This window comes from Nothobranchius furzeri, chromosome 14, assembly GCF_043380555.1.
Source record: "Nothobranchius furzeri strain GRZ-AD chromosome 14, NfurGRZ-RIMD1, whole genome shotgun sequence".
Taxonomy (NCBI): Eukaryota; Metazoa; Chordata; class Actinopteri; order Cyprinodontiformes; family Nothobranchiidae; genus Nothobranchius; species Nothobranchius furzeri.
Window position 1 is genome coordinate 29098763 of NC_091754.1, and position 15642 is coordinate 29114404.

Sequence of the window (15642 nt, forward strand, 5' to 3'; positions counted from 1 at the left end):
GTCGATTGTTTAAATAGTTTATTTTTTTCCAGTCTGGACAGCAGGCCAATATAAAGAGAGGGCCAGAGGAGAAAAAGAATGTAAAGCAGTTTCCAAGTGAAACAATAAATTCTCACAACGAGCACAGGTAGAATAGAAGTTCTGCAGCAGCAGCAGCTTAGTGAATAGTGAAGTTGTCTGGTTGCATTTATTGTGATAATTTAGCCACATGTGAGTTGCTGTTCATTTTGTCTTTAAACTCTAACTGTATTTGCTCTGAAGTCTATAAATCTGACTTAAAGCTGACTCTCTCGATGCTGCCAATAAACACCACTGAGTGAGCACACGTGGCTCAAACTTAGGGACTCGACACACAGGAACCAACAAACGACCGCGATCAGCAAAATTCGTTGTTGTCGCTTTTATGACACACGGGAGGCGACCCGTGGCAGTGGCCAGCGGCAAAGCCGTCTAAGCATTCTGTTCCATGGCAAAATTGAAACTTCCATTGTTTTGTTTGGCTGTGTCAGGTTGGAGGGAATTAAGGTTATTTAAGCGGTTCAGAGTAAAAAAAGTGGTAGATATGATGTTTCACAAGGTGCTGCTAGAGTTGTGTGAAATCTTACTTCTGATTTTACTATATAAAACATAATAATAATCAACTTCTCCTTCATGTTTGCTCGGAGATGTACGGAGCATCCTGCCCGCTCATTGGTCAGTGAATGAAACCTCCGTTGATTGGTCCTCGTCCGAGCGACAGCGATGAAAAGTTGAAAATGTTTCAACTTTCTGGGATCGCGTCGCTGGGTCACCTGTGCACGACACGCGCACGAGCGCAAACTTTCACACGCATGTTTTTCACGTTTTGCCAAGTAGGAGGGAGACCCGCGATTATCGCTTTGTTGCGCATGTCTCATTGAAAATGAATGGAGGAGAGGCGATGTCGCCTCCCGTGTGTCGAGCCCATTAACATTCATGACTTGAAGTTGTAAAAGCAGCAGAACAATTGACCTTATGTCTTCTCCTTAGCCAGGTGGGTCTTGTGTGCAAGCTGTCCTCGGAGTCTTCGCTACGCCGCTGCCGTACACCCGATGGTAAAATATGCAGTGGAAGGGGTAAATGTGACTGTGGCATCTGCGTCTGTGAAGCCAAAGAGCCAGGGAAGTTCTATGGTCCACGCTGCGAGTGCCACGACTGGGTGTGTCCCACACACAATGGACAAATTTGCAACGGTGCGTTCATTGATCTATCTTCTCTGGTTGGTGTACTGTAAATGATGTATGTTACATTGTGTCATGCTTTAATCTCACTGTCAAGTGAGGCTGTGTGTGTGCACACGTCCACACAAGTGTTGCTACTTGAATGTGGAGTGAAGTGACGCTTCATTTAGAAGATATCTTCTCTGTGGGTTACATCAGAGGAGTTTGGCAAATGGACTTTGCAGCTGATGATTTGAAATGGTTTCTGCAAGGTGCTGGGATGATAGAAGCTCTTGGCATGTTGAGACTTTTACCTTCGATAGGTAGCAACATCCTAATGAGAGACAAATCGGGTTTACCATGCATATCTGTGTTAGACTGAGGAGGAGGAGTAAAATTTTGGACAGCTCTTAGTGGCAGCAGGTCTAAAGGTTCATAGGTTACATGCTGCCATATTGCCAAAGTGTGAGCCTTTGTTGGCAGCCATCTTGAACTGTGACAGATTGATAAGTAAATGGTAAATGGCATGTGTTTGATATAGCACCTTTCAAGGTCATACAAACCCCCAAGGTGATTTACAACGCCTCCAATCATTCAACCACATGCACACACACATTCACACACTGGTGGTGACGAGCTACAATGTGGCCACAGCTGCCCTGGGGTACGGTGATGGAGGGGAGGCTGTCAGAGGTGTCACCAGCCCCTCTGACCACCATCTGACAGGCAAGGCGAGTTAATGGTATTGCTCAAGGACTCAACGGCTGTGGCAGTCCTATTCCGCTCCCACCAATTCCCGAGATCCACTGATTACCTCTGTAATGAATCAAAAGGGTCAATTTTCACCATCAAATTGACACAGTAACCTTTCATACACGCCAGAGCTGCAAAGTCAAGGTTACATAAGCTGGAGGATCCAGCTGCACATCAAACTTTTGCTCACTTATTCTTCAATGCAGACATAAATAAACTGTCAAGGTCTCCAGCAAAAGCCTTATCTCTCTCTGCCCCAGACTGCTGAATTCCTCACTCTGAATAAAAGGGAATCAACACGAATCCTACAAGACTTTACAACCTATAAGTTAAATAATCATATGGTTGAAGGAACAAGATGTTTAAATCAAATGTTTGAATAACCTGTGCTTAAATCAATGAATTTGAAATGAATATTGCTCTTGCAATGATCCATTTATATCACAAATCATTATGTGTTTGATTTAACAAGTTAATCATTACCTACACTCATACACATTACAATAAGATACATATTAAGGTTAAAAACATTTTTGTACCTGAAGGAAGGCGTGGCTTTCTGATGGATGTTGGTAAATACTCAGAAACGTGTCAAATTCTGATTGGCCAAACTTGGCCAGAAATCATAACAAAGTAGTTTAATAAAACAAGAATTACTTCCCGAGTAATTCAGTTTCTAGCGGAGTTCCAAACTGGCCAATTTGGAACAAGCATCCTTGAGACATCTCTTTTGACAGTCAATCTGTTTGCACGCTGCAAGCTGACACAGCCAGACGGCTCCCTAAGAGCCACATCCAATTTGGACACAAACAAGCATTCCAGCTACTGTTGTGACCTGGAGACATCTCAAGACTGGATGGGTCGTATCGGAGTTAATCTACTGGCTCCAGGTGCCGTGAGGTCTACCCGACTTCTGACAATCTGGATCTGCTGGGGGTCTCCTCCAGGGTTTGTAGACACAACAGACTGTGTCTGATGCTGTTTTATTAATAATCAACTCTCTAGTTTATAGCAGACAACAAATTCTTTTACAACCAGATTTCACAATTTCTTTCAGCTACAAAGGTTCTGATAAACATCTAGTTTACATCACACCACATTCCATCACCGCATATCCACTCCATCATGTCTCATTCATATCTTGTCATGAATAATCAATAGTTTAGAAAACAATAAAATCCCTTTTTAACTATATACTTGACTCTGAATTAATACAAAGTGTGTTTATGGTCCCTGAACAAGTAATAGTAACTATAATCTTCTGATTAAACATTCAAAGATCAATCAGATAGATATTTCATATTTATCTGGAATCATCACATCTTATTGGTCATAATTAATTTGCTGTCGTCACGCTATTAAGTGTGACCGCTACACCTCCTTCTTATTCATTTTCTCTTTTGCCTTCCTTACATTTTTTTAATCACAATTTTGTACTTTTGTCACATTTAGGACATTTTTAATATGCTATAATTATTTTTATTATTAATATTTAGTTATTGTGTAGCACCTCATGATTTTTATTTTGAGAGGCACTATATGAAACATTGTTTCTTCTTCTTCTCCTTCTACAGAATGAGTGGGGCTCAAACCAGCAACAGACATTTAATTCCTCTGCCACTGTCACCCAGCTTTTTTATTCTGGTTGGCTTTAGATCATCATCTAATATCCAACATCCTCTATGTTTTTCTTTACATCTAGTTATTGAAATGTCTTTTTAAAATGAGACATTAAAAAAGGTCAACATCAAAGAAAAGTTCACTGAGGGTAATTAAAATAAGCTCATGTAAAATCTGAGTGCTCCTCTGTTGTGATCATTTCAGTAAATTAATTCAGTCAGTGAAGATCAAGCAATTTCACGCATGTTATTTAAAATTACTTTTATTCACATATTTTATGTATCATATTCTTCATGTCTGAGACTGTAGATTCCTTGGTTCCCACGTTGTTCCTGATTAGATTTATAAGACAAGGTGGCATTAATATAGTCTAAATCAATCAATCAATCAATCAATCAATCAATCAATCAATCAATCAATCAATCAATGCTATAATTTTGTAATTAAAGTATATAAATCAATCAATCAATCAATCAATCCAATAAGTTAATATTTGCTATATTTTTTAATAAAAGTATATCGATCAATCAATCAATCAATCAATCAATCAATGCTATAATTTTGTTATTAAAGTATATACAGCAATCAATCAATTGATATGTGCTATAATTTTTATAATACAAGTAAAGAAATATGTCTGTCTGTCTGTCTGTCTTAGCTATAATTTTGTAATAAAATGGTATCAATCAATCAATCAAAAACAATTATCAATTTATCAGTCTTGGCTGAAGAAGTGGAATTTGTTCTGATGCAAAGTTTAGAGCAGCCGATTCCTCTAGATTTTCTTAAGACTATCATCATTTCTTTGGTGTTGTTCATGCTGATTGTCGGACAACCGCTATACCGGGTGCTCCTCCTCATCCGCTATGTGCCAAACCGGGCGTTGGGATCTACCGATTGCTTGCTGCTTCATGTTCCCACAATGAAATACAAAACATGGGACCAGTGTGCTTTTTTCTATGCTGCTCCGTTCCTCCGGAATGCTCTTCCTCTCTCAGTGAGGCTGGCACCATCCCTCCCCCATTTCAAGTCACTGCTTAAGGCCCACTTTTACGACCATGCCGTTTTTGAAAGTGCTTTATAAATAAAATTGGTACAGGATGGTATTCCTGTAGGTCATATCTGTTGCTCCCAATCAGCCCTAGAATAGCAGATACAGATCACCTCAAGCTACTTTTTGAACTCTATGGGCCGCTCCGCAATGACAAACTCATGAGAGATCGTCTCTCAGTTGCAATGAAAAAACACTCGAATCGTGCAGCGGAGTCGAGCCGAATCGAGGCGCGCTTAGAGACGGAAAGGTCCTGTTATACTTGGAGGAGCTGACTCTCATAATGGTTTCTTCATTGTCTGTTGCCAAACCTTCTGCAAATAAAGATGCAACCCTGGTCTTCCTAGACCTGACTCCCGTCTTCCTATGACTAAACCCTGTACTTTACCCACAAAGTCAGATCAAATATAAGACATAGAACTAGAAAACTCCAATTTCTCATGGTAGCAACCTCAATGTTGACTTGTAGGCATGAACATATAAAATTGTTTAGATTACATCCTGTTACCGGCACATACTTTGTGCATTTGAAACCAGACACCTTGAAAGTTGCAGGAGGGAGTCACGGATGATAACAGAGAGAAACGTTCCATCTTTTTGGTTCCCCCATCATCCCTGGACTCCGAGTGTGAAGGTCTAACAGAGATATGTGTGCACTCAGAGCACGTACAGTGAAGATATGTATGCATAGGTGTGTGTGCGTGCATCTCTACGTCTGTATGTGATTTATTTGGGAAGACAAGTTGGCTGCTGTGAGGAGCTCATTATGGTTCAGCAGTCTGGAGCGAGGCCCTGCTTCATCCTGATAATGGGGTTTCACTCACTGATACGGTGCCTGCCAATAGAACCTATGCATTAGAAGAGGGATGAGCTTTCACACACACACACACGCACACACACACACACACACACACACACACACACACACACACACTGCAACAGGAATCTCTACTACACATACAAATACAGTGTACAGTGCTTACATGGTTGGTTTGTGTTGCCAAAATCTTATTAATTTTATTCTAACCAGACTGATAAAAGACTTCACCGTCTTCCTCGAGCATACATACACTGACACACACAGTGGGCCGTTGCATATGTAGCATGCATGGTTAGAAATACGAGACCGACAGGCTGTTTCTCTCCCCACGGTATCCTTATCTCTGCTTTTCACAACAGTCTACAGATAAGATCCGATAGATTTTTCTACCTCACAGATAAAAGTATGTGTTTTGCATTCCTAAAAAAACATCAGCTTTCCAGGCATTAGGATCCTGTCTTTCTGGTACAAATGTATTTCAGCACTAGTCAGATCACGTCACCTATATCAAGGCAAGAAATCATTTTGAGGAAGGACGCTGAGGTAGTTGTAAATTTGATGTTTTATCTAAAGGGGCCATGTCAGAGAAAAGCCACTTTTTAGAGCATTTTACCAATATTGTTTTTTCGTCATGAAAACAACCACCAAACCTGTTTTTGGCTGTATTCATGCATTTTCCTGTATCAGCTTGGGCATCAGTAGCTCAGGAAGTAGAGCGGGTTGTCCAGTAATTAGAAGGTTGTAGGTTTGATCCCAGCACCAATGTAAAAAAGCATGCATCCTGTCTACAAAGTCCCCTAATACACAGAATATGTGTGTTAGGGCACTATTATTTCATAACAGACTTAGTAGTCCAGTGGTTAAAGTGCTAGACTGGCTTGTAGTTTTGCACAGGTTTGCCTCATGGTTGCGGCCGTAACTTATTTTTCTTTTTATTTAGCACTTGCCAGGATTATGTTATCAACCCTTTATTGGTAAACAGTTTAAATATAAGGACTGATCTGTTTATATATATATATATAATTATTATTGTTATATTTTTTATTTTTTTATTTGTTACTTTCTTTGTTTATTTAGCCAGTGTGAGTCCATGCGAGGTGAGCAGAGTATCAACTGAAGTGCTGTTTAGAAATGGTCTAATTCAAAGATCTTTAGAGACACTAAACATTTTGCAATAAATAATAAATACAACAAAAATGTAAATAAATGAATTCTGCTTCATCTGGCTAAATAAGTGACTACAGACACTGAGAGGCAAATTGACACCATCATGTTAAAACAAGACAGAAAGTATGTGCTTAAACAACTGGACTACCAAAACCAATGCGATAGCAGACTTGACTAACATGCTCTTGTAGGTGCATTTTTTGGTAGCAGGTGGGCGGAGTTTCACTGAAAGAAACCATTTCATTTCTGGGTTTGAATTCAGACTGACAAAATAACTCATAAATGACATCTCAATAGTGCCAACGATAATATTTTATCATAAATTGTGCTTGTGTTTGCTCTCAAAGATTAAAAATAGCAGGAAATGGCCCCTTCTAATACATGGTTAAGGTATTAAAGGAGACCTATGAGATCAAATCTTAAGTTGTTATTTTGACCTAACGCATACTGGTGCAAACTTCCTTTACAACGTATATTATCCCAGTATTGACTCATCCCAAGACAGGTTTTGGTGTAATTAACAAGAGCAAATCCACTGATGCGTCTCTTTGTTAATTCTGTCATAACAGATTTTTACTTTAAAGCCAGCCAAAAGCACGATTGAGGCACGATCAGTAAATTGCTTGCTCAACATCTGTCTTGATTGCACACTTCTCTACAGACAATCTGTAGCGTGGCTCATCTAAATAAAACATTTGGTTATACTTTTGAGAGCTTGTTGTCTTTTCACCACACAGAAACTAGGTGCAAAGTGACGCTCCAATATCATTTTATATGAAGCTTTACATTAATGGTTTCTATGGCTGCCTATGAGCATCTCTGATCTCTTTAGGGGTCATTTTAGATATATTTTTAGTCATTTGATTATTATACTTTCACTATAATATCAAACTGGTGTTCCTTTAAATGCCTTTTGAGCATAATTTAGACATTTTTTTTCAATTTATACTAATTATAAGTATTGCTCCCAGACTTAGTTTAGAGTTTGTCCCATACATTTGATGCTTTGTTGTAAGTATACATGCGTGTATCATATCACTTTGACATATTTGACAATAATAACACAAATTTAACCCACTTCATGGCAAATTATGGATGCTAGAAGACTAAGTCAGGAACATCTGAGCTTTATTTGAAATGGTTTTGTGGAGTTCAGCAGTAGCATTGATGCTGTCATGTTTTTTCCTCTCCCACACAAATCCTGATAGATATTACAGCTGAGCAACTGGGTGATGACCTGAACTAACATCTGTTTCCCAGCTGTGGAAAAACACTCATTTTATTCCACTCTTCACTCTTAACTGCAGTTCAGATTGCAATGTCTTTTCTTGTTGTTGCCTTTTTTTGAATAAACTACTGTGCAAGAAAAACAAGCTTTTGTTGACAGAAGTGCAGCAACATAACAATAAATTGTGTTCTGGTTCTTTGAAGGAAAATGAAGTCCAATCTTTTGTGGTTGTTTTGAATGTTTGCAGCTGCTGATGTAATCATCTGGATGAAGGTCAATAATGTGTTAAAGTTTCCACAGTTTTTTCCCCACTTTCCCTCTTAGTAATATGCAACATGAATCATTTTAGTTTTCGGGTTGTTTTCTCTCTGAACTTTTGAACAATTTTCACTAAGCTACAGTTAAACTATTATTTCAAGACATGCCATTAAAACAAAAGCATGAAAAAAGGACTCTGCAACGGCTAGTTATCTCAGTCTAAATCACTTGTTTCATAGCTGACACGTGTAGTGGGGAAGATAATTGCAAAGTGCACTTTCCTATGTATGAAACATACTTGTTCATTAGTTTAACACAAATGGATAATCAACCAATCACATGACAGCAACAACGAATTAGCCTGTATATGTGCTGAAGTTCAAACTTAGCATCAGCATAAAGAGGACAAGAGATCTGAGTCAATGTGTCATAGTTGTTGTACTAGAAGGGCAAACTTTTGGTCTACTGGGTTTTTCCCCAACAACCATCTTTAGGGTTTAAAAAGAATGACCTGAAAAAGAAAACATGTCCAGTGTGCAGCAGTTGTGTGGATAAAAAAGGTTTTGACATCAGAGGAAAGAGTAGAATGGTCAGACTGGTTCTACATGGTGGAAAGACAACAGTCGCTCAAATGGCCACTGCTTTCAGCATCTCTGAACTACATGTTGATTCTTCTTGCTAATGGACTCCATCAACCGAACACCATGTCAGGTGCCACTCCTGTCTGCTGAGAACAGGAAGTAAAGACACCAGTTCAAAAAAGATCACCAGAACTGGATCATGAGAGAAAGGAAAGACCTTTCCTGGTCTGTTGACTCTGGATTTCAGCAGCGACATTCAGATGGGCAGATGTTGGTAACACCCATCTGGTAACACCAGATGGGTGTTACCAACATGAAAGCAAGGATCCATCCTGCCTTGGATCAATGCTTCAGGCTGCTGGTAGTGTAATGGTGGTGAAGGAGATGCTGGTGAAAGTTCTCAGTCACCCAGGTCATGGTGATCCAAAGGGATTCGAATGAAGGAAACTGGAATTCTTTGATTTTCTGAAGATTTTTTGCTTCTCACCCGAAGAGCATTGTCAATTCTAACTGGAATAGGAGAGTCAAGCTTATACACTGTAGCTCTCTATTGTTGCGTAAAGAGCTGAAACTACCTATGAATACCCATCCTTCCCACCCCACGAAGACTCATTGAAGTTGTTAGGCTCTATTGTGGGGGGGTTGGTTGTTTTGATTAGATGTTGGAGGGTGTGACCTGGAATGAAACTGGCATGGAATTAAAGATGCATTGTAGCTGCTGGAATGGTGAAACCTGAGGCCGCCTCCTCTGTTTAGTGTCAGTCTTTCACGTCTAATATAGATTGCTTCCTTTACTCCTCTCAAATCATCTATGACCTCTGTCCAGAATATGAACATTGTCATCTTCAAAAGAACGTCCCTTGTCTTTCAGGTGTAAGTGGACTGTGGAGTCTTGACCTGAAGAAGTGGCTCTCCTGTGTTGTGCCATGTGCTTGTTGTTAAGTTTCCCCTATGCTGTTTTTTGATTTGACCAGTTTCTGTCTGAGGGTGTTGGGTTTAAAGTTTGTGTTTGGAGACAATTCTGCTCAGTTTCTCTCAGACTCCTGCCACATATGGGATGATGGTGCTTTTGCACCTGTTGTCCCTTTCTTTGTGAAATCAACAAAGAAGTCTGGAAAAGAATCCACAGCAGCAAACAACAAAGGTCCAGTGAGGCGGATATGTTTTTGCACCACTTTGGACCCCTTAGTACCACATGAGCCTGATTTAAACACCGCACAGCTGAGTATTGTTGAAGACCATGTCCATTTCTCCATGACCACAGAGGGCCCATCTTCTGCTGGCTACTTCCAGCAGGATAATCAACACATTCTCACTCCCAGCGGGTCAAGAACAAAAGCTTGGTCAGTCACCCTCCGCCTCAGACCCCTGACACCAAAAGTGTCCTTTTTCGTTACTTATGTGCGAAAAGGGGGTTTTGTCCCTTTTCTAAATGCAGACCCCAATGCAACGTAAAACTGACGTGATGGGATATCCGCTGATGCGGCACAGAACCAGCTCATTTAACCACACCTAAACCTTAACGTTTTGCTATTTTTAACCTTCCCCTCACCCTAACCTTAACCCTCTTGCTACCTAAAACGTTACTCTCACTGTGATCAAGCGTCTGTTTCCCATGCATTCTGACTGTGAATTTTCGTATTTGCCGCCCACGGGGAACGTTAGAACATACCATCTGGCGAGGGGGAGGTTACAAATACCTCCCCCTTGTAACCTCCACCTTGGTAGTTGAAACCTCCCCCTTGCATTGGCTCGGTCCAAACCCGACCAATGACGAGGCGGCTCCCGCCGTTCACTTCATAGAGCCGGCTTTTAGAGCGACCGACACATCACTAACGTGTTCGCTAGCAAGATGGTTAAGGTTAGGATGGGGTGAGGGGAAGGTTAAATAAGAGGATAACGTTAGGGTGAGGTACAATGATATTGTTCGGTGCCCTGGCTGCGGACATCCCATCACGCCAGTTTTACGCTGCATTGGGATCTGCAGTCAGAAAAGGGGAAAACCCCTTTTCGCACATAAGTAATGTAAAAGGGCACTTTTGGCGTCGGGGGTCTGAGACGGAGGTTGGCTGACCAAGCGTTTGTTTTTGACGCGCTGGGAGTGAGAATGTGTTGGGATAATGTACCATGTCACAAAGCTCAGAATATCTTTAACTGGTCATTCACATCTTCATCACCACCAAGTTGGACTGTTGCAACTTGCTGTATGCAGGCATTAAACAGGCCTCCATAGCAAAACCTCAGATGGACCAGAATGCAACAGCGAGGCTACTGACCGGTACCGGATGGGATGAGCACATCACGCCCATCTTAACATCCCTTCACTGGCTTCCACTGTCTTTTAGGATTTTCTTTAAGATTTTGTTGTTTGTTTTTAAATGTTTGAATGGGTTGGCTCCGCTTTATTTGTCCATTTTGATTCACTCTTACATTCCATTACGGCCCCTTTGGTCAGGGATTGTTGGTAGTGCCCAAGCATAGACTCAGATCAAGGAGTCTTGCCTTCTCAGTACTGGGGCCAAAGCTCTGGAATGAGCTGCCTGCAGCTGTGAAGCAGGCTCCCTCGCTCAGCATTTTTAAGAGCCACCAGAAAAAAACCTTTATTCATTGGCTTTTACTCACAATGAGCAGAGGTCCCACCTAAACTCTAGATAGAGGGTTTAGCTTGATCTCTGCTTTTACATTTTTTATGTTTTCATTTCAGTGTTTTTGTTTTATATATCGGACTAATTTGTGATGCTCAGCACTTGTGAAGGAGCTCTACGAATAAACTTGAACTTCTAGAACATGATGATGGGTTTAACTGGACTTCCACTGCCTCCACAGTCACCAGATGTCAGTCCAGTCCAGAACCTTTGGGATGTTGTGGAATGGGAGATTCAAATAATGGATGGAGCTGTGTGATGCTGTTGTGTAAATATGGACCAAAATGTAAGGAATGTTTCCAACACCTGTATCCACCAATATTTATAATCCTTAGAGTAAATCAGAGCCCAACGATGTCTGCAGCAAAGCTAAGGTATGCCATGATGACACGCCTCCTACCACCTCATCTTCCAGTGTTGGCATCCATTTCTAACTGTTTAGAAGTTTGATTTGACCAGATTTATGTGAAGAAATGTCTTATTTTGTCTTTATTTGTTTTTATGTGCTCTTTTATCCCAGGAAGTTGTAGCCATACTCTGACTTTATTGACCCCCTCGCTCTGACTTCCAAATTTTATATGTCTGGTTGCCATTTTATTTGGTGATTTCATTTGAAGAAAATAAATCACTTTGAAATTAAATGTTTGCATTCATGACAGCGTCAGATGTGAACTAATCTGTATGTTTCCAGATCAAAATCCTTCAGATGCACCTTTGTTTGCTTTATAAAGGTAAATAATTGGAGAATAACTTAGTACTTTGTCTAACGTCACACGTTTGATACATGATTCTGTTGAAAGAGAGAAATAAAAAGAGTTGCAGTGGTGGAATGCAGTCCTTGAGCTATTACAGCCCATTAAATTGTTCATCTCATGCAATATTTTTTGAGGTATATATTTTTATGTGCTTTCACTTAGATTTTCTGAGCTTTTCTGGGCAGCCTGCCTGCTCGGTGACTCACCTAATGATTCCAGTGTGGGCTGAAAGGAGGAAAAAGCCACTCAAGATTGTCCAAGTCTACTAGTAAACAGCATTTCTGATTGAAGTGTATTACAGCTCTCAAGACGTGATGCAGGAAGTAATGTTGCTGTGTGCCTTATCTTGCCATGGTGGGTTTAAAGATTCTTCAGATGTATCATGAATTCAACAATGGAGAACATGAAAGGTGAGCTGTTTACAAATGGAGCTGATTCCAAACGACAGCATGTAGAGGATGAGCTATCAGCTGGAAAAGGTTTCGTTTCAGCTGAAACCACAGCAGATGAGTTGTTGCTTTTTGCACCACAAGCTGGACAAAGACAGTGACCAAATGTCATTTGGAACTCAATCATCAGCTGTTTTAACAGATCACAGGTGCAAAGTGTGAAAACTTCTTAGGTGTGTTCTTGCGGTGTCTTTGTAAATCCATGCTTTCATTCTTTTTTAAACACAGAAACAGTTTTGTTTACCTGTTTGTAGCTACGGTTTCGCCGACAGCTGCCGGCCTCTTCAGGCTGACGCTGATGGTGGCGCGTCACTTCCTTCTCCGTTTATCTGCGGGCAGCAGAGGACGTTGTCGCCCTCTACTGCCCGCTCTCCCCTCTCCGACGATGCAGTCCCATGCGTGGTCCAGCGTGTAAACTCCGTCGTCCCTGTTCATGGTCCCACATCCACGTCTCCTTATCTCTATTGCTTCCTTGATCCATCTTTTGTATTTTTGTTGTTCAGTGGTTATGATCCGTGTGCTGTCCCAGTCCATTATATGGTTTTCTCTTAAGCAACCCGACTTAACTCTTAACCCGACATGGGCAATAAACAAAGGAAAACAACAAACAAAAACAGAAAGCAAAGAACAACCCAAAAAAAGAACCAGAAACCCAGAAAGACAAGAACCAAAACCAGTGATAACCCTACCATACATCAGAGGCATAACGGAAAAAATAAGAGCAACAATGAAAAAACACAACATAAACACACCAACAAAGCCATACACAACAGTTAGAAACAGATTAGTACACCCAAAAGACAAAATATCAGCTGGACAAAAATGTGGAGTCATCTACGAAATCCCATGCAAAATATGCAATAAAACATACATAGGAGAAACCGGACGCCAACTCAATACACGGACAATAGAACACAGAAAGGAGTGCGAGAAAGAGGCAAATCGTAAACACACAAGAGCAGCAAAAGAAGAAGCAGAAAGTACAATAAAAAAGTCAGCCGTAACAGAACATTGCTTAAGAGAAAACCATATAATGGACTGGGACAGCACACGGATCATAACCACCGAACAACAAAAATACAAAAGATGGATCAAGGAAGTAATAGAGATAAGGAGACGTGGATGTGGGACCATGAACAGGGACGACGGAGTTTACACGCTGGACCACGCATGGGACTGCATCGTCGGAGAGGGGAGAGCGGGCAGTAGAGGGCGACAACGTCCTCTGCTGCCCGCAGATAAACGGAGAAGGAAGTGACGCGCCACCATCAGCGTCAGCCTGAAGAAGCCGGCAGCTGTCGGCGAAACCGTAGCTACAAACAGGTAAACAAAACTGTTTCTGTGTTTAAAAAAGAACGAAAGCATGGAAAGTGTGAAAACATTTCAGAGTTGAAATTCTTTCATTATTTTTTTTATCCACATTTTCCTGAGAATGATCTAAGCGAGCAGGTGCCTGCAGGGTCAAAGATCAAAGATCAGAGTCAACTTTATTGAATTAAAATGATTTAGAACAATTGATAACTGAATTCTGGCTGTCTTTGAAATAATTAATGTTTATCTGATGTTTTGCTTTTTAAACACTAACCTAGAGAAATATTTGTACCGTTTATAAAAAAAAGGCAGCAGAGGGATATGAATTGTAGTTCCCCCCTCATCTACTAGGAGCTGGCTCCAGAAAGGAGCAAGTTACCGTTGACTCCAGTGGTAAAAATGCTAAATTCAGAGCAGAAATAAACATGTTTACAGCCTGGATCAAAAAAAAAAAAAAAAATATATATATATATATATATGTTTAAATATAAGTTTACAGTCATGTCAACTCTGAAGGGGTGAATTTATTTTGTAAATCCTCTGTTTAGATGTAATGAAAGCTTGAAACAATAAATAATTAGGGGCATGTCCTTCTGATTGACATTTAACAGATGAGCCATCGGCGCTAGCAGCTAGCCTTCCTGCTTGCTCCAGGGAAGGCATCAGCCTCATGTTAGAATTGTTACAGCCTAGAATACAGAAGGTAGCAGAATTTTCTGGCTAAAAGTGCCCGGCAACCTCCATTACCTTCAGTTAGCTCGTAGCTACATCATCTCAGAGTTTGGTAGGTGTCAATAATATGCCTTCACCCTTACAGCCCCAGTTTCAGCTGCATTCCTGTATTTTCTGGGAGTGATGAGACATGATCAAGATGGCGGAAGTGGGAACTGCCCACTGGGCTTCAATTCAGCTTATAGAAACCTTAGGGTGATGGTACATCTTTTATTTATACATTCAACGGTCTTTATCAATCAACAGGTCAATGGGACCAGTGGCGCACGTGCTCGGCAGCTATGGCTACATTGTAGCTCATTACCATCAGTGTGTGAATGGATGGATGATACACTGTAGTGTAAAGCGCTTTGGAGTCCTCTGCGCTACACAAGGGTGGATCATTTATTATTATCATTTAAAGAAATGACAGATTGGTACTCAAAAACAGTCCGGATGGTTTGCAAACATGTATCCCCTCTAATAGTTTACTTGATCTTACGTCTTATGTCAAAAATGTTCCTCAAAAATGTTCTGCTTTTTCTTCTCAGTTTTATTGAAATGACACTTGGCACATACCAAGATGTCTCAAGTTATTGGCAAATAGCTACTTTAGGGTATGGTTTTGATAGCCAAGAACACATTTTGAATGACCATCAAAAAGCATGAGAAAGTACTGATAGTCTGTAAGACTGGCTCCCTAAAATCAAAGTGCAGAGAATGTTAAACATTGCTAAATGATTTAGTAAAATTTGAGTTCTGGATGTGGACAAAGCTATTTATTATCATTATTTTTAGAATATATCCTGATCTTTATTACTGATGCAGAATGCTTGTTCTTCCAAGTCCATCATTAAATCATGTATTTATCGAGTATCACCGAATGACTAGCAATTATAATTTTGTTTGTGTTTGAGTTGGTGCATCTTTGTTTGTTAGCCAAAACAAAATGAATGAAACTCAGTCTGAACTCAGACAGATCTTTTAGCTACCAGGCTCCTCTCTTGTGGAACCAGCTCCCAGCTTTAGTCCGTGAGGCAGACACCTTGTCTACTTTTAAGACTACGCTTAAAGCATTTTTATTTGATAGGGCCTATGGTTAAAATCTGATGTTT

At 40.5% G+C, this 15642-nt stretch overlaps 1 protein-coding gene across 3 annotated transcripts in view; it reads left to right on the forward strand.

The window, feature by feature from the left end:
- itgbl1 (integrin, beta-like 1) overlaps window positions 1-15642 on the forward strand; it is a 75774-nt gene that overhangs the window by 3802 nt on the left and 56330 nt on the right. For all 3 annotated transcript variants that reach the window (XR_008564395.2, XR_008564394.2, XM_015965981.3), the window contains exon 2: window positions 1009-1211. Coding sequence is in view for 1 of the 3 variants with exons in the window: in XM_015965981.3 (XP_015821467.1) it covers window positions 1009-1211 (203 nt within the window). In the remaining 2 variants the exon portion in view is untranslated. The remainder of the gene's footprint in view (window positions 1-1008; window positions 1212-15642) is intronic.